At 43.8% G+C, this 20150-nt stretch overlaps 1 protein-coding gene across 8 annotated transcripts in view; it reads left to right on the top strand.

Annotated features, from left to right (window-relative positions):
* The first annotated feature begins 238 nt into the window (after positions 1-238).
* The window catches only part of map4k4 (mitogen-activated protein kinase kinase kinase kinase 4), a 31879-nt gene continuing 11967 nt past the window's right edge, over positions 239-20150 (top strand). For 6 of the 8 annotated variants that reach the window (XM_052082730.1, XM_052082729.1, XM_052082727.1 and 3 more), the window contains exons 1-15: positions 239-534; positions 859-924; positions 11519-11575; positions 14116-14241; positions 14576-14686; positions 14775-14865; positions 15351-15481; positions 15559-15613; positions 16239-16317; positions 16393-16568; positions 16800-16872; positions 17328-17538; positions 17653-17814; positions 17897-17983; positions 19356-19553. In XM_052082730.1, coding sequence (XP_051938690.1) covers positions 478-534; positions 859-924; positions 11519-11575; positions 14116-14241; positions 14576-14686; positions 14775-14865; positions 15351-15481; positions 15559-15613; positions 16239-16317; positions 16393-16568; positions 16800-16872; positions 17328-17538; positions 17653-17814; positions 17897-17983; positions 19356-19553 — 1680 coding nt within the window. In that variant the 5' untranslated portion in view covers positions 239-477. The remainder of the gene's footprint in view (positions 535-858; positions 925-11518; positions 11576-14115; positions 14242-14575; positions 14687-14774; positions 14866-15350; positions 15482-15558; positions 15614-16238; positions 16318-16392; positions 16569-16799; positions 16873-17327; positions 17539-17652; positions 17815-17896; positions 17984-19355; positions 19554-20150) is intronic. The other 2 variants (XM_052082728.1, XM_052082731.1) reach the window with 2 other exon arrangements.

Raw genomic sequence — 20150 nt, 5'->3', positions numbered from 1 at the left:
ACGTGTTTTGCTGTGATTCCTGAAGATATAGTGATGTATTGTAAAATTTCACTTTATTCCGATATCATCAGTATCATTGGCAAAACATAATTTTTGGACTGTTTTAAATAGATATTGGTTTCTTCCGATAACGTGTTGTAAATTACACTGTAATCCTATCTATCTATCTATCTATCTAAAAAAACAAACATCCGGGTTCTCTCCGGATGAAAAAGGGTGGGCGGGCCAATCAAGAGGATGCGGACCCGGAGAGAGACTCTTTGAAGGTACTCCACTCCGCTCTCCCCAGTCGGTATGCAGCAGGCCCCAAAGAGGAGGCAACGAGAACGGGAGGAGGGCCGCGTACGGCGAGGATTTAACCCAACAAGAACACGAATCGACGATGAGACGTTCGCCGTTGGCGTGAAGGACATTTAACAACAACAACAAAAAAACAATTTCGCTCATATTCGCCTGGCTTTTTTTCCCACTTTAAAAATGGCGAACGACTCTCCGGCTAAAAGCCTAGTGGACATCGACTTGGCATCCCTGCGGGTAAGTGTGAACACGTTTAATCCCGTGAATTATTTTGAAATTGAATGAAGAAGCGATGTTTGTCAACGAGATTGTAGCTAGCGTCCTCTTTGTCTAATCCCAGCCGCTGGTGTGTGTGTGTGTGTATATGTGTGTGTGTGTGTGTGTATATGTGTGTATGTGTGTATGTGTGTATGTGTGTGTGTGTGTGTGTGTGTGTGTGTGTGAGAGAGAGAGAGCGAGACACGAAGTCTGAACGGGCGCCGGCAGCCTTGGCATCAAACACACCCTTTGCTCAATTACCACTCCGTTAACTCATCAGTGGGTGTTTGTTTCGTCACGCAGGATCCTGCTGGGATTTTCGAGCTGGTGGAAGTGGTGGGAAATGGCACCTATGGACAAGTGTACAAGGTTAGTGTATATTTGTCTGTTTGTGTGCGCGTGCCTGCGAGTGTCTCATCCACGCCCCAGTTAGATATGGCGTGCACGGCCTCCATTTGCACTGATTTAGGAGATTCCATCCCCTTGACAGGCTTCACAGCGCTATTTGCATGAGTTGTATGTGCATTTGCCCTCGACACCGTGCCTCTGAATGCATCAGTGCTCCGCGGTGAATTTATCCTGGCTATGGCCTTCCAGTTATCGCGATACATTGTCAGTTCCCTGAAATAGGACACTCCCTTTTCTTGCTATGTAGTTAACGTAATGTATCCTAGTGTGTTTACACCTACTATATCAGTCTATTTTATCTTTGTAGTACAGCGCCCCCACCCCCAAAAAGGGTTATGTGAATACATGGCGCCAAGCTTTCCTTTTGTCTAATTGAAGCTCCTCAACTCACTTCAGCATTGTTTCCTGATGCCAAAATGTAACAAGGTGGCAGCAAACCACTAATTTTGTACAAATGAAACTCCTCGACTCATGTCAACATAGTTTCTTGCTATACAGACGCCACAACCTGTCAGGAAAGCACTATTGTCGAAAATAACTGAATTAACTTCAATGTAGTACTGTACCTTCGTACCAAGATGCCAAAATGAGTGAAAATTAGTTTACCAAATCAGGAATTTGTTAGAGTTTACTGCAGTTGTGGAAGTGGTAGTATAGTGGTATTGGTTAGTAGTATTAGTTATAGGAGTAATAACGATGTTTTTAGTGTAAGAGGCTGTTGTAGTAGTGAGAATTACATGAACCATTCATTGTTCATTGTTTGAAATTTAAAAATTTAAAAAATTTGCTGTAAAATGGCACTGGGAACATGTATCCCTCTACGGCTTTGACACAGAACTTGCAAGCTTTCATACAGCAAAACAGTTTCTTGCAATTATCTTCAATGCCATGATGACAGCGCATTTGACAAGAAAGTTGTACTTGACTTGATGTTGAATATTAGAACTTTGACACTAATGTAGCAAATTACCAACATCAGAGTCATAAAATTCGAGAGCTAGCATTTAGCCCTTTGTGCTCTTTGCACAAAACCCAGCAAAGCCAGGGAATTCACACAGCAACACAACCTCGCACCACTTGGATTGTCATAATTTTGATGATGCCGTGTTACCCCATTCAGCCAGAGATACTGGAAAAAAATGTCACCTCACGCTCGTGAAGAGCCACTTTCGTCTTTCATACATCAGCCTACATTGGACAGGATATCACATGGTGACACAGTGTCCCGTAATAAGTTTAATAACATTGTTATTTCAGAATGTTTCACACAGAGAAAACATGCTCTACGTGTGAAAGTGCACCTGGAAAGTATTCAAAATGTAGCCACATTTATTGTAGTGTTTTTGTTTTGAATGCAATTGCAAGCATGTCAAAAATACTGGTGTTGTTTATCAAATTATAATTTTTTAGGTGGGGGCGTTAATTTAATTCTTGTTAGAATCGGGATGCAAAGAAACAAAATGTGGAAAAAGTGAACCACTCTGAATACTTAACAGACGCACTGCATGCCCAGTATATACAGTCTGTGTACACAGTATAACAAGAGTTATTAGTTTTGTGGTTAAAAAAAAACTATGAAGCAGTGAAGTCACATAGATTCATGCCAAGCTAGCTCACAGGCGTTCCGGCTATTCAAAGTGGACTCTCGATGGCGTCTGTTGTGACCTTTTCGCCGCACAGGAAGTTAAGCTGCGACCGCGACAACAAATGTGCTGCCGCTACCTTTTTCTGCTCTTATCTTCCATTACCTTTCAATGGAATAGCAGCAAACAGGAAGTGTACTAAGCTTAGCCTGTAGCACACATAGTCTGTAATTCTAAACCATTTTTGCGGTTTCAGTAACACATAATGACGATTTGATAATATCATCATCATATTTTGCCTCATGATTGCAGTACATACATACATTTTGATATCGATACACCTGTTAAGTGTGGTATGATATTGTGATATTTTGCAAACAAATATATCACAATACAGTGTTGGTGTGATAGATGCTATTTTGAAAGGAAACCCTCACTGATACGTCATGTTATCAAAACAATAATGTGGCATCAACTTCCAATGTTGGCTTCAATGTTTGCTCCAACATTAGCTCCCAATTTTGGCTTCCACATTCGTGCTAATGTTAGCTGTTATGTTAGCCTCCTATGTTAAATTCTGGAGTTGGCCTCCATTTATTGTGAGGCTGTGAATGTTTGAGACGTCTCGGACAGTCAGATCCCGTCTGAGCTGTGAGTGGGACTGGTAAGAAATGGACTTACCCCGCACCCCACGAATAACACCCATCATGGCCGATTACAGACCCCCACCCATTCTGAAGGCCTCATCTCGTCTAGTCCGACTCCATAGTGGCAGTTGTTCATCTGTCTGAGCTGGCATGTGTGTATTATGCATGTGAGTGACTCTATCGGTGGCCATCTGCCGCCTGTCAATTCAGGGGGCTGTAGCATGGATTGTCTGTGAAAGTAAGGCTAATGCTAGCAACATATTGTTTGTCGGCGTTCAGTCAAAACGGCCTATTGGTGTACGTTACCCGAATGTTTTGTAGGATCCTTTTCCAGTGAGCATAGCTTTGGTTTTAGCGTTACCAAGGCTTAGTGCGCAAACACACTAACAGCAAAATCACATTGTATGCTGTGGGATGAATATTTGGCGAAGTGTACTCCAGTTAGCGAACGAGGCTAACACACCTATGGGCTACTCTTCTATTTGTTAGCCAAGCGGGGCAGCCATTCTGAGAACATCATAGAATTAACATGAGCACTTTGACGGTTATATTCTCGAGCTTGAGTGCTAACTTTAGTCAGGCTAGGTGAGCAAACAGCTCCACATAACTTCTATCAGATACACATTTCCCCTGGTTGCCATGGCAACACCCAGTCCCACTTGACAGCGGTGGAGCTCATGTGTGTGTTGTGTAAGCTAGGGCCTCATTATTGTTCCACGTTTGTTTTGATCCTCCTCGACTGGGCTGGTCCTGGCTGGTCACATGACCATCCCCTGCCATGGTATTGGCCCCCACTACTCAGCCCCCCGGAGCAACTGACCGGGATGCAGGCCTCCCATTGGAGTGCGAGTCTTCCTCCTGTCACCGGGCAGACTCTAACCGGCTTTCTGCCAGATCTGTGCTGTCATGCTCGAGAAACTTCAGGCAGGAGTCATTCGGTTGCCATGGCGACGCATCTCCCTGCTCCACAGCGATACCACAAAATTGCAGCATCATTTATTTGTATTCTCCAGTTGACTTTGAAGTGTGATACGAGCCCCTTTCACACAGAGATACTGCAAAATTACTTCATGTTCACTTTTTTTCCCTTTATATATGTGATCCAAGACCCTTTCATGCAAAATGTGGATGTCATTCATTTTTTTACCTTTGCTTTATATTCAAGTGTTATAGGAGCCCCTTTTGCACAGAGATGCTGCTCTATTCATTTTTATCCTTAACTCTATATTCAAGTGTGATATTTGCAATGCAGAGATTCCACAGAATTGCCGATGCCGTTTATTTTTATTCTTTACGCCATACCCAAGTTTACATGGAGGTACTGAAAGTTCGCCGCATCATTCCATTCTTCTTTTTTTTTTTAAACGTTATATTCAAATGCGATAAGATTCCCTTTCACACAGATGCTGCCTTATTATTTATTCTTATTTAGTGTGGCAATAGCTCCTTTTACGCGTAAATACCACAAAACTGTTGAACATATGTCCACAGTTTTTATACTGAAGCCAGCAGAGGCAGGATATTGTGTGTGTTCGCCTGGCAACGCAGCGTCCTACAATAAATTGAACAAATTGTGATCACATGGAGACACCACAATATTGTTGCTTTAAGAGAAGGTCCATCATTTATCTGTAGTAAAATCACAGGGGCCATTTGCACAGAACCCAGCGATGCATTATACAGTATATAAAACTGGACATATATTTCCATGTCGCAAAATATGTTTTCACATAGGTGTTGCAAAATTTGCATACTAATGTACCTACAAAAGGCAGAAAATTGCTATTTTTGTAGATTTGAAGCATAAATTAGTCTTATTTCTTAACTTTATTGTGGCGGGAAAGAATCCCCATCAACCTGCATGCTCATGTTTGCTTTCATGCTTTCAATATTTGGCCTCGTAGCCGGACCATCCCCCCCCCTCGCTGTAGGTTAAATCCTGTCTATTTTTAGCATGCGGCGGCACAGCGGAATTGTGGGTCAGTATGTTGTGGGAGGGGCGGGGCCGCCTTCAAATGCACACACCGTCATTGCCTCCGAGGCCGGAAGAAAAATGACTGACACAATGTGGATGAGTTGTGAGCGCCGTTACAGTAAAATAAATATTTGAAAAAAAAAATAATAATAAATAATGAAAACATTGAAGAGAAAATCTGATTTTCTGTGGGAGGACATTTTTTTCCATTGAACCAAGTATTTGATGGAATTAGTCAAATACTAATTCGACTAATTTCTGTGCCACCAAAACATTTTTTGTTACCCGATCCGCACCAAATTTTACCCATGCACTTTTTAGTTTTTTCACCATGTTAATTAAACGCGCCTCACCCTTCCTCCTTGCCATCACTTGACCCTGTATTTACCCCAACCCCCCTTATTACCCTTGCGGGTGATTTTGAAGGAATGCGATGAAAATGCATGCGTGGAAGGTTCCGGGCGGTCTGCCTCTGGCCCCGCCCGCCATGCCGAGTGAATACATAGGATGTATTTAGCCTCAATGTAAACCATGGACGTGGACCGCTGACTTCCTGTGCGTGTGCGTTTGTGTGTGGTGGCATCTGTCTCCCAGCTGCTTTCCCAGCCAAAATCTTTCATAGAGGATCGACTCCAACAAAATGTCCAGCGAAAGACAAAGACGGTCTTGATTATCATCATTGATGTTTTGGAGTGGCCAATGAACCTGAAGTATGTTTTGTCAGCATCAAAGAACACTAGTCCCGAATAAAATTAGCATTTCTTTGGAGGGGGGGAAATGTCAAATACAGTTAGCCTTCAATAAACTTTATGTTCATTTTTAAATCACAAAATTATTAAAGACCTTGCATATGTTCTTAAAGATAATGAAGCTACTTCATTAAATTTAAGGGATGCATTTTTGTACATATTAAAGGGGGTTTTCAGTGAATTTAATGTGCATAAAGAGGCGATTAAGCTACTTCAGTGAGACACAAGACTCAAAAGGAGAAAAATCCTGTTTCTGGAGTCAATGATGTCATCACAGTGCCGTTGTCATGACGTTCGCCATGTCCATTTCTAGTCTTTTTTGGGGGGTAATTCAAAGCCAAAAGTCCTCCCGCCTGAAACAAAGCGTTACTGTAGCAACACTACCGACCACTAAGTTGCCGTCGTTGATATTTACGGCCGACATTCAAGTGTAGAGAGACAAACACCTTGGCCGACCGGGCCCTTTGGACCATGACGTAAGTGTTTTGAATTGAGTTTCATTGAAGACTCGATTGTCTTTGATGTTGACAAAGCCATGATGCTCGCTTCACTTAAACTCAATTGTATTTGGCTCCAACAATGTACGTAACGTCAGGAACATTGGAGAGAGAATTGTTTTTGACGTTAACAACAAACTTCAGTCAAGATTGTAATGTCTTTGATGTTTACAAAATTACAAAAGGCAAATTTAAGTTTAAAAGTCTGTTTACAAAACTGCAATGCTAGCTCACTCAAATTCTGTTTGAGTGAGCGTCTAAATGAGGTTAATTGAAGATGATAAATTGCCTTTGAAGTTTACAAAGGTAAGTTCAAACCTCAATTGTCTGTTTAGAAAACAAACGTCATTAGCTTTGTTGATGACTATCAATCGTCTTTGATGTTTGCTGAACTGTTTGCATGAGATGTGTTAATTGATGATTGCACCTACTTTAGGTCAATTGAAGACAAAAGTTCATGAATGAATCCCTATTGTCAGACATGAGTTTCAATGAATTGTCTTTGGTAGTTATAAAAAAAAGAAGCCCCCCACCAGACTATACATGTATTTGATGTCAACAGACATCGCAAATGTTTCATCCAAAAAGTTGAATGGCTCCAAGCGGAGTCTTACTTGTAAAAATACAGCTGCCCGAAGTAGGCCAGCAGCCTCCCTGACACGACGCAGACACGCTTGACCACGCGGACGCAACGACACGCTCCACTGCTCACACGTGCCGTCCAAACCAGATATGATGACATGGCCGACTGCACGGGCACACGCGCTGATAATGCTGAGTGAAATCCGTTAGCATTCGTTTCCCTACAGAAAAACATGAGATTTAATTGAGAGCTATCAACCTGTGTTTTTGTAAACATCCAGGACCGTTTAATCTTCAATGAATTTTCAATTAATGTTAGTGACGTTAATGGACTTGGTCGTGTATTTTGGCATGAGGAACATCATTAGATCGGTTGTGCCATATTTTAAATAATTTCTGCTCAGTAGTGTGGAGTGGCAACTCGTGCATTTCATCCACAGATGCTCATTGAGTTTGCCGGCTAGACTTGCTTGGCACCTCCCCTTTCTAATTGAGATTGGCTCTGTTGAATTTAAGCAGCTTCTGCCGTCCGTGGATTAGTCGCATGTTGCTCGCTTCTTTCTGGTATGTTGGGGGGTGTTTTGTTAGACTTGGGAGGGGGCAAATCCCCAAAACTACACTTAAAGATATTAACCCACACAAGCCCCCACCCTATGGAGGAGAACAGTGTTAATATCCAGCTGTCAGTTTTCTAATTTACAAAAAAATTCTTCATTTTTGGGGGTCTGTTCATGATAGAAATGGCTACCAAATTTCATGTTGCTAAGACAAACGCACTTTGGGGCCTGAATTTTCCAAAGAATCGACCATTAATTACCAAGATGGCCCTAAAATGTGGGTTTACTGTCCTTTTGTCAGGCGGAAAGATCCTTCTGACATGTCTACCAAATTACACATTGCTAAACGGGCTTTGGGAGTTGAATTTTCATGCCTGCTAAACCCCGAGAAGTAGCGATAGCATCTCCATTCACTTCCCTCTTTGTGTCGCATTTAATTAGCTCGCTGCTATTAGCCTCCATCCCGACATGTATATCCTCGTCCCGGGCCTCAGATTGTGACCAGCTAACAGGATTTAATAGCATTCTATCCCTGATTCGTATCTCCTCAACCTCCCAGTCAGTCGCCATCAACGCTAATGAGCCCCAGCCAGGGAATAACATGCTTCCGGTGGAGAGAAGAACTCACAGGCTAAAATTAGCCCGCTAACTTGCTACGTTATGGAAAGTTGCACCCGCGCCCAGAATGTCGCCGCCGTACTACGATGGGATCCCATGACACTCGTCACCCACCCCGCGCACTAAATCTTCTCTTGCATTACCTCAGCCAAAGAAGAGCTTGTTTATTTCTTTGTGGGGAGCTTTTGTGGAGAGCTTTAATTCTTTCTCTTATTGTTATTATGCCTAATAGCTTGCTTTTTGAAATTTGGTCTTTCATTTATTATTATGCCAAACAAATAAATCACTTTCATATTCCGGTTAAATTAATTCCATCAGATGATATAAATTCTTAATATTCCCACTAAGCCACATTTGGGAGGGAAAGGCTCCCAAATTATTCCACCAACTAAATCGAATTATCATCGGGGCTCTTGAATTCTTATTATGATATGTAACTAAATTGCCTTCGAGGGCAGCCTTCATTTTTACTATTATTCTCCATCCATCCATTTTCAACGCCGCTTATCATGAACAGGGTTGCTGGGTGTGTGCTGGAGCCTATCACAGCTAACTTAGGGCGGAAAGCCTGACATACAGAAACAAACAACTACTCAAACTTACATCCACAATGTCACTGAGCAGGGTGCCATCCCATGCTGCTCACACACAAGTCAGGCGAATATACCTCCGCACCATCGGCAACTCACTACGCTCATTATGTTCCGACTAAATCAACGATTGTGGTTGGGGCTTGTATTTTTATTATCTCAGCTAAACCCTAACTCGGGGCGGTTTCAAGGAATATTGCTATTTCGACAATTGATTGGCCGAAATTTCCTGTTTTATGATTCTTTTACTTTTTGTTTTTGTCTTTGCTTATTTTGTATTTGCAAGTGTGTGTGTGTGTGTGTTTGGCATGTGTATGTTTTTTACTTGGCTAGTTGCACCTGGCCTCTTGTCCCTGATTCAAAGCCCAGAGGGGGCGCAATAAAGAAGGCCTTGTCCCACTGAAATCGCACACAGTCGCACACTCTCAGATGCCTGTGTGTGAGTGTGTGTTGTTGCGTGTATTTGTGTGTGTATGTTTGTGTATGTGTGTGTGTGTGTTTTATAAAATGACACCACTGCCCCGGCATTTCCTTTCGAGGGGGGGGGGGGGCACTGGCGGGGGGTTAGCATCCAGCCCCCTCCTTCATCCTATCTGCGTTTAAATCTAGGACACACACTCTTGTTCATACACACAAATGGTCACCTTCATTTCGGTCATTTAGCGATAGAATCGCAACACGCAGCATATCCTGCACGCTCAACAACAACAATATAGTGCCACTGGTGTAGTTTAACAAAAAATCAGCCAGGTCCACTTTTATTCTCTCCTCTTTCATCTCAAACCGCTTCAAACAACAAAGCGTGTGACGGAAAAGTGGTTAGGACTGCACGACTGTCCGTGTTTTATGTTATGTGTTGTGTTTATTATTTTACTTTATGTTAACTGTTTTGTAAAGCGCTTTGTTACAGCTGCCGCTGTTGTGAAAGCGCTATAGAAATCAGCATGTATTGTATTGTATTGTATTGTATTTATTGACTTGTTTTCTTGCCACTTCCTGGTTGAATGACTACTCGTCCTGTATGGGATATGATCTAAAAGCAGCCCACTCGCTTTTGTCTAGTTGTCCTTGTGCCGTGTTTTTAGCAATAGCTGAGCAATGAGCAGCATGTCATACACTGTCTTGACACATGAAGAAACACAGTCAATTCTATTTGAAACAAACACAGTCACTGTTTGGCCGTTAGAGTGTTGAGAAAGTAGCGGTTAGGAAGCGAAGTTGGGAAGGGGTTTTGGTTGGATGAGCCTGTGCGAAGTTAGTGAAGCAATGTGAGTAAATCAATTCATGGACAGCTGCCCATGTGACCCTTTCAAGCCACCACGCTGCTGACTGAGCGCTTTTTGTTCTCCGCCTGGCGACAAGGTTTACACACAAAAAGGCTCAGTCTATCCTTTTTTTTTTTTTTTTTTAAACTGGAATTAACTTCCGAGTTTGCTCTTGTTTTCGCCCTTGTTTATTGTGTCGTTTTGTACTGATTGGTTTCTCAGCCCGGGTAGCATTTTGGTCATTGTCATCAGAAATACAGAGCAGGATTGAAAGTCTTTTTTATGTTTCCCATACGTGTTAGCATATCAACTGTTGGCATACTAGCATCTGTCCAACATTCTGTCCTAGCGTCCGTCCATCCTCATGTCAGTGCTTGTGTCTGTCCGAGTGTCCATCCTTGCATCACTTTCAGTTTCAGGTTTAGCGAGTGCTGTCGAAGGGTCCAGAGTGAAATCCATCCTAACATCTGTCCGACGATCCGTCCTTCCGTTTGTCCTCCTATTGTCGGCCTTTTGCTGAATATTTAACGTCCGTCCACTGTCCAAACGTCCTTATTGCACAGAACCGAGACAAGGGCTGATGTCATGCCTCAAGAGTCTTGAGTGTTTTATAATTGTTACAGCCTGTGAAGTCACCACGTGGCGACGAGCCACTCGTTCCCACATGAGCAAACGTTCATTTCCAACAACCCAAACAAGTAACGTTTTTCTTTTTTCTATGGCAAGAGTTAGGATTGGCGTCACTGTATTTATTTTGGCTTTACCGTTAGCCCGAATTGGCCATAGAGTGCGTGTGTGCGTGTGTTGGCGGGTGGCATTGTAAAGCTATGACTTAGGAGGTCTCGCTACAACGGACTAACTTTGCCCCGCTTGTTATTTCTGCTCTTTTTGTCGTTGCATTTAAAGGGCTGGCAAAGCTTAAATGCTTCTTCAGCCTGCTTCTCTTTGGCGTTTTTCTGCACTCCGCTAACTATGCTGTTGTGAAACCACTCGTTGCGCGTCTGCTTTGCTGTCTTGTGATTCCCGACAATAAACAATCTTGTCTTGTGATTTCAATGTAATGATCCTTCCTGATCTGCCCTCGCGCTAGTTGCACTCAGGTTGCCTATCTTGCTCCGTAAAAAGATACCAACTGCAAGAGTGTAAGCAATTCACAAAATTGTATACATTGCGACTTCCGGGTAGGATTTTAAAATCTGCATCCATGGTCCTGTCTTGCTGTATGTGAGCGGACCAACTGTTAGCATGTTAGCATTGTAGCAATTCTCATTGGAAATAGTACTCCACTACAATGCTCTCAGAATTTTGGTTGCCATTTTGCTACATAGCTTACCAGCTGTTAGCGTTTTAACACTTGATTCATTCATACAATCGCCGCAAGATGCAAAAAACAAACTGAAAGCCAAAATGTTTGTTGTGTGATGTTAAGCTTGATTGTTTTATATGTTTGTTTTTTGCTATGAACACTTTTTTTTGTGATTGTCGTCTGCAGGGTCGACATGTCAAGACGGGACAGTTGGCGGCCATTAAGGTCATGGACGTCACAGAGGTGAGTTGGACAGGACAGTCTTTGTCGATTTAGCAGCTTTAAAATGATCTACCAGCATTTCAGTTGTATTATAACCAAACGCAAGTTATCTGAACTCAACCAAAGTGCTGTAATGAAGCAAAAATAATTCATACAACAGCAAACAATAAATTAATAACGGAGACCCTAGAGAGGACAAAAACAGTCAAACTAAAAAGCAAGTCTGATGCTAAGTCAAAAGCCAAAGAATAAAAAATGAGTTTTAAGACGAGTTTTAAAGATGGGCAGCGAACGTCAGATGGGAGGTCATTCCAAAGAGAAGGACGGTGATGTTATGCTCAAAGGTTGAACATTGGAAACGGGAAAACATGAAAGGTGTCCGGTGGAACACACGGTTCTGTTTGTCTTTTGAAGTTGACTGAGTTTCTTTTTGCTCTGTGTGTTTTGAGCACATCGGCATGCGCTCTGACCCACATTCCACTTCCTCTTCTATAACGGGACGGGAAGACTCACGCACTCAGAATGAGACACGCTTCTGGTTGTATGCAGTTTCCAGCTGTGGACTAAAAAACATCAAGAAAGTAGCGCTTATCTTGACAACTTTCTTACGTTCTTGGAAAAGTTGACGAAAAGCATAGCAGAATCATAGGAGACATTCCCGCCAACTCTTTGTTTGCTTCACAAGGTCCCAAAAAATTACATTTTGTGCAATGGATGCCCCCCCCCCCCCCCACCCAAATAAATCAATAAATCATTGAGAGGTACAGCCAGGTTTCTACCAATGGGACACTTTTGATACCGTCACCACGGCAGGTATCAGAATCTGACTGTATGATAAACATAAACAAAAATATAGTGATTGCACAGTTTCACCGGCTTGCAATTATGTGTCTAAATTTATTTTTATATTATTAGGCATGCTAGTTCACTGCTTCGGTAGAGAGTCTACTCTATTTATTGAACCATTTGTAAACACAGCAACTTTCTGACAGTAGCTGCTTTCACATATTCATTTCAAGAAATCCACAAAGCAGCATGCACGTAATGTACGGCATTATTTGTACGTTTTTTTTTCCATGTGTACACTTGATCACAACCAAACGTGACATTCAGGTATCATTTCAGTCCACTTGGAGTTGCCATTCAAATATGCGACATGATAGTAGCTGTGACTATGAATGCATGCATGGCTTTACAAAGTGCATCTGTCCCGATGAGTGACATGGATGTTCACGTACAAGAACATACTATTGGTATAGCATTAGCCACCGCGGTGTACAGTGACGGTGCCAGTTAAGGCTACCAGCAGGTGTCCTAAGAATGTGCTATTGATGTCTGTATTTTGTTACAAATTTTTGAGTAAAGCGATTGAAAGAGCACCAGCAGCTGTTTCCATCTTCCGCTTATCTATAACCACCTGTTATGGATTCCATTTCATTCTAACTAGCAGTGGCAGGCAGAGATGTGTCGTGGAATAACTGTACTGTATAATAAAAAATAAAAATTAAAAAGCATTAAATCCATAATAAGTGAACCGCGACATAGTGAGGGACAACTGTAATTGTTTGAGTCCGACTCAAATTATTACTTAATTATTACTTATTACTTAAATTATTATCACGACACAATGCAGTAAAATCGACCAAGCTAGAGCTTGAAAAAAGAGTATGTTGGGGCACCCACAAAAAAAAAAACATACCTGACCGCTGGGCTGTTGCAAAGCAGAGCGCTCAAGTCAAAGGGAATCAAACGGGGACCACAATGCCATGAGTGAGTTTGTGTGTGTGTGTGTGTGCATGCGCGCATGCGTGAGTCACCACATGCACTCAATGACATCATCATGGTTTGACTTGAATGTGTCTGGTGTCCTTGGATGTTCGCCTGTTATTTAACGAGCCAAATCACGTGCTGTCTTGACACCGCAAAAGTGGAGGCTGACTGAGGTTAAAACACCCCCCCCCCCCAAATAAATAAATAAAACCTCGAATGTCGAGCGTCAAGGACCCATAGGATGAACGGCTTAACCAAAATGGGGGACACTGCGGCTTTTACCCACACACCAAAACATGCACTTTATTCGTTCACATGAGAACAGACGGGATAGAAATAGACCCCCCCCCCCAAAAAAAAACATTAATGACAGAGTGCAGAATGCATGCCAGGTCACTAGTTGGCAACGTCGACATGCTCTGCTGATGAATGAGTCTGCACGGATTAGAAAAGAAACATTGAGGGTTTTTTTGTGTGGGGGTCGGGGGGGTTGTAATATATATATTTAATGAATAGTTCATGTTTTTGTCTATTTATTTGGCTTTTGTTGTCCTTTGTTAATTTGTTTTGTCTTTTTACGCTTTATTTTCTTTTGCTCTGAGTTCAGATTAAATGTACATTTTATATTTTAATTTGGCATCTATTTTTTAAAATCGTTTAAGTAACATGAACACCTAATTAAATGAATGAAAGGGATAAAAGAGTGAGCCCTTTTGGCCTTTTTGCCACCTGTCCGTATATTTACAGTGTGACTCAGTAAAGTTTGAAGCCAGCATTTTCCATAAACACAGGATGAAGAGGAAGAGATCAAACTGGAGATCAACATGCTGAAGAAGTACTCGCACCACCGTAACATCGCCACTTACTATGGTGCCTTCATCAAGAAAAGTCCGCCGGGACACGATGACCAGCTATGGGTACATTTCTAATGATAAGAAGAATAATATCAAGAAATACATTTATATTTTAATTTTTATTTATAGACTCTGACTAGGTTGTTTTCCTGGAGCGGTGTCACTCTCACAATGAAATGCAGTCTCATGTTTTGTTGCCTTTCTCCAGCTGTCGTAGTGACGACCTTGTTTACGAGGCCCCCGGTGAACTGTCAATGCACGTGTTATTCTTTGAGCACCCTCGCGCAACTGGTCGCGGCATGTCTGAGCCGAGAGATTCCGCCAAATTGGCCCAGGCTTTGGCGCCGTCCCCTGGCACTCATGGTGTCCTCCATCTCACGGGTTTTGCCTTTTCCAGTTGGTGATGGAGTTCTGCGGGGCCGGGTCCATCACTGACCTAGTGAAGAACACCAAAGGCAACACGCTGAAGGAGGACTGGATCGCTTACATTTCCAGAGAGATTCTCAGGGTCAGGAAACCTCTCCTGTCCTTTTCATCACTTCATTTTGGCTCATGTTTGACTCCTTTTAAAAAAAAAAAAATGTGTCCTTTTCCAGGGCTTAGCTCACCTTCACGCCCATCACGTCATCCATCGCGACATCAAGGGGCAAAATGTGCTGCTGACGGAGAACGCCGAAGTCAAGCTGGGTATGGAAAATTTGGAAAGTGGCCTCCTTTTCTCACCAGCTAGTATTCTAACAACCCACGTGTGGACCCCGTCACCTTATGAGCGAGCGTTAATGTGCCGACTGAGATAGGTTGCATGCTAGCATACAACGATCTAGCAACATGAGTCGATAAAATAACAAGCCCCGTGTTTGGGGTATTACAGTATTTGTAATCTGAATTAAAACAACTCCGACATGGCAACAGTTGCTATGCTAACATACCATGATAGCAACCTGGGTAAAGAGGAAGCTAATCCTGATCAAGTTTAGGTTTTCATATCCTACTCTGTCGTCGACTATTATTTCGAAGGAGAGTCCATCAAATGCTAACTTGCTAGCATGTGGAACACTTGGCAACCTGAGTGCAGGACAAAGATTTTAGATCATGCGCTTTCCCTTTAGTTGGGTATTTGCTTCTTCTAATGAGAATTGATCAAATGATAGCATGCTCACCCACCTCCTCAGTGGACTTTGGCGTTAGCGCTCAACTGGACCGAACCGTTGGCCGACGGAACACCTTCATCGGGACGCCATATTGGATGGCTCCGGAAGTCATCGCCTGCGACGAAAACCCGGACGCCACTTACGACTACCGGGTACATACCCCAGTTGAACGCTGAGTGCTGTAATTTTGCTAGAATTGTCCATGAATGTTTTCACCCCCTTCCTCCAGAGCGACTTGTGGTCTTGCGGGATTACAGCGATCGAAATGGCTGAAGGAGCTCCGCGTAAGTCATAAAATGCCCTTGGCCCCTTTCACACTCCCGTCCCTGCAAACTGGCACATCCTAAGTGCAACAGTGGAGGTTTTTGATGTCCATAGTACACATTCACGCAGACATTACGACTTTGCAGAGTCAGGTTGGTGGTCCAGTTCCCTCACCCCGTTCTTCTTGGGGGCTGGTCAGAAGGGGGCCTAAGAAGGACCCAGAGCCGGTAGTGTCTCCTTGCCAGGATCCCCCCCACACATGCCTGCTGAGATGGCTCCTATTGTGGGTGTGCAGTGCTAAAAAAAGATGGCTTAGATACTGCAAAAGGGCTATTTTAGAAATATTTCCCGCATTGCACCTTTTATTTCTCAAATTCTCCATGACAAGCTGATCTGCAACTTTATCTGTTTATTTACACACCCCATTCCAACCTTGATGGGACAGCGTGAAAGGGGATATCATGATAATATTTCCTGCAGTCCCTTTCTGACACTATGTTGGAAACCCGCAAATTCGCAGTTGGACTTTAATGACCCCCCATCCTGAATCAGGACTCAAGGACAGTGAGACTCGGAAAAAATTGCGCGAATAGGGCTACGAGAGTTAGAAATGTAGTCAGTCACTTTTGTCTTGTTTTCCCACAGCATTGTGCGACATGCATCCCATGAGGGCACTCTTCCTCATCCCCAGAAACCCTCCTCCAAGACTCAAGTCCAAAAAATGGTGCGCCCCCCTCCCCCAAGTTTTTGAACTAGAATCCTTAAGTGTGAAAATGTGACCGAGGGATGCTGCTCGCAGGTCCAAGAAGTTCTTCAGTTTCATCGAGGGCTGCCTGGTGAAGAACTACACGCAACGGCCACCCACCGAGCAGCTGCTCAAACACCCTTTCATCCGGGACCAGCCCAACGAGCGGCAGGTTCGCATCCAACTTAAGGACCACATCGACCGCACAAAGAAGAAGCGAGGCGAGAAGGGTGAGGAGACGCGTCACACCATTGAACCCACCGAGACTCAATACTTTGTCCAAGATTCACCTCAAAGACGTATTCATCGGCGCTTTGTCAAAGTCATACCTTGAGATATGCTTCTAAGACTTATTTTGAAAAATGCGTTTTGACGGACACATTGGCAAAGACCCATTGCATAATGATCAAATGTCAAAGACGCGTTGTGTTAACGCGCTTTACCCTACATGTTCTCCACAGACGAGACTGAATACGAATATAGCGGCAGTGAAGAAGAGGAGGAAGAAGCATCAGAGCAAGAAGGAGAACCAAGGTAATAACAAACGCATGTCTGCCATTTTGTTTTGAAGAGGATATTTTAGGCTCCCACAAACTCCTAGTAGACCTTATGTCAGAATGCCCCCAAATCTAAACATGAACATGAGATGGACAATGTAAAACTGCAAAACATTTGAAATTTTAGTCGGCGCACGTGGACAACGAGTCACAGCCAAGTTTGATGACTCGTCAAAACACGAAACTCAAATAAAGCAGCTCGTGAATGTTTTCAATATTCAGCCCCTGAAGCTAGTTTCACCAAACCACATGAACTTGAGTAGACACGTCTATCATTTGCAAACGCGCAACAGCATGGCGATTTTTAGCATCATTTTGGCCATTTCCAGGGTTGAACTTTAGATTTTGTCCAATTTGGTGACGCATGATAACAAAGTTTGTGTTTCTGTGGTAAATTCAAAATGTTCTCTCATCATTGTGGTGGCTTGGCAGCTCCATCGTCAACGTGCCGGGAGAGTCGACGCTTCGTCGGGACTTTATCCGTCTGCAGCAGGAGAACAAGGAGCGCTCGGAGGCGCTGCGCCGCCAGCAGCTTCTGCAAGAGCAGCAGCTCCGAGAGCAGGAGGAGTACAAGCGCCAGCTGCTGGCCGAGCGGCAGAAGCGCATCGAGCAGCAGAAGGAGCAGCGGCGGCGTTTGGAGGAGGTTTGTTCGCCATGTCATTTTCTCGGACTTTTGCAATCGGCTAACACAGTTTTGTCATTCATGTTTTTGCCGAGTCATTTGTTTTTACGGTTCCTTCTTTGTCGTTTCTCACAGCAACAACGGCGAGAGCGCGAGTTGCGTCGTCAGCAGGAGCGTGAGCAGCGGCGGCGCGAGCAGGACGACAAACGGCGGGCCGACGAGTTGGAACGTCGCCGCAAAGAGGAAGACGAGCGGCGGCGGGCCGAGGAGGAAAAGCGGCGCGCCGACAGGGAGCAGGTACGCAGACTGATGCCAAGTGGCTGAGGCCGCCCTTCGAGCCACGCCGTGCTAATGCCGGCGCCTCCTGTTGGGTGCTCAGGAGTACATCAGACGACAGCTGGAGGAGGAGCAGAGGCACCTGGAGATCCTACAGCAACAGCTTCTACACGAACAGGCCATGCTGCTGGTGAGTCGCAGATTTTACGCTCGCTTTGTGAACCTCCTAATCCATGCGCAGCCACTCGGTGACTTTTTTTTTAACAGTGCTTCTCCACTTCATGACTTTTAAAACCATGTCCATTTAAAGCGTTTTTACGCATGTGCACTTTTTTTTTAGAACACATATAGCCGCTTTATGGCCACTTTGCAAAATTAGGTTTGACCTTTTTTCAACATGGTCCACTTTGTGTCACCGCTTTTTAAACCGTGTGCATTATCCTCTCGGACCTTGAAAACCATTTTGTTTTCATTACTTTTTGATTGGCGGGCGGCCCGGTAGTCCAGTGGTTAGCACGTCGGCTTCACAGTGCAGAGGTACCGGGTTCGATTCCAGCTCCGGCCTCCCTGTGTGGAGTTTGCATGTTCTCCCCGGGCCTGCGTGGGTTTTCTCCGGGTGCTCCGGTTTCCTCCCACATTCCAAAAATATGCATGGCAGGCTGATTGAACGCTCTAAATTGTCCCTAGGTGTGAGTGTGAGTGCGAATGGTTGTTCGTCTCTATGTGCCCTGCGATTGGCTGGCAACCGATTCAGGGTGTCCCCCGCCTACTCCCCGGAGACAGCTGGGATAGGCTCCAGCACCCCCCGCGACCCTAGTGAGGATCAAGCGGTACGGAAGATGAATGAATGAATGAATGAATACTTTTTGATTGTTGCTACTTTGACGACCTCTTCTACATGACTTTTGAAACCACGCAAGACTACATTTTACATTTTAGAATTGCTTGTTGTGATGACGTTTTACACATTTTTTGCCCACTTTATGCCAACTTTTTAACATGAGCGCGTCAGTGTAACATCGGAAAAAACATGCCTACGTACGACGACTTATTTCCTCCCGGGTTTGCTTGGATATTTTTGGAGACTCCACGGGAGTCGTTACCGGTGGAGGTCGAGCGAGGGCATTCCCAGGCTCAGTCGAGAGGCCCTCGGCGATGATGTCATCAGGAAGTCGGTCATCCCGCAGGAAAGGAAATCAGGCTTTCCCATGTTTTCATTCCAGATGTTGCCAAGGTTATAAGTCGTCTCGGTCGTAGTAGAATGAGTGACTAAAGAGAAGGCTGGTGACGATGTGATGATGTAATCATCGTGCGATGCAGTGGTCCGAGGACATACAAATGATGGAAGGAAGTGGAAGTTAGTTTCCCATAATGCAGCTTTGTCTTTTTACATTAGCTCCATGCTCTTGTTCAGGTTTCCGATGTGCGGTGATGAGCATGCCGCATATTCTTCAAGTACAGTACATTTAAACATAACCCGTATCAGAGGGGAGGCCACACTGTAAGCGGCAAGAAGTGAAGTAACGTTCCGGAACGTTCTTTGGCTTGATGTTGCCACTCAGGAGTACAAATGGCGAGAGCTGGAGGAGCAACGGCAAGCTCAAAAGCTCCAGAAGCAGCTTCAGCAGCAGCAGGCCTACCTGCTGTCCCTCCAACACCAGCAGAACCTGCACCCTAGTAGTCCCAAACGGGCCCCCAAAAACCCGGAACACAACACAGAAGCAGAAACAACGGTGACTGAGTCTGAGCCGGTCACGGAGGTGAAACCGCTTGAAAAACGACATCTGGCTGAAGCTTTTTTTTTTTTTTTTTTTTTGCTTGAGGTGTGCTGCTGCTGGTGTGGGAGCTAACACTATTAACGAAGCTCATCGATTAATCAATCATCTCATCTTGTGATTGATTTTTCTAGTGTTCTAGAAAGTAGTAGAAAGTCTTACGCGTATTTACAGTGCAACGACCAAAGTGAAACAAACCACTCCACCATAGTACACATGTGTGCCCACTTCATGACGACATTTTAAACTATTTATCTCCACTCCAACTTTTTAAAATAATAATGTCACATTACTCAAAAATATGTCCGCTTTTTGATGGCATTTTTAATTAAAAAATAAATAAATAATTGACCACTTTCTGACAACTTTTACCACGCCTGTTTCGTCATCACAAAAAATGAATCACAACAGAGTTGATTTACGAAGAGTTGCTGTTTGTTGCTTTAAAGTTTGGGAGTTCTTGTTGAACTTTGAAGGTTCCTCCGTTCTACTGAATGTTTTCTGGCATTTACCTACTTTTTGAGGTGGTACCTAATGGTGTGGTGAGCAAAGAGTAGATGTATTTCTACTCTTGGGATACGG

The sequence above is a fragment of the Hippocampus zosterae genome, chromosome 12 (assembly GCF_025434085.1).
Source record: "Hippocampus zosterae strain Florida chromosome 12, ASM2543408v3, whole genome shotgun sequence".
Classification (NCBI taxonomy): domain Eukaryota; kingdom Metazoa; phylum Chordata; class Actinopteri; order Syngnathiformes; family Syngnathidae; genus Hippocampus; species Hippocampus zosterae.
This window is presented reverse-complemented; position numbering and strand designations above follow the sequence as displayed.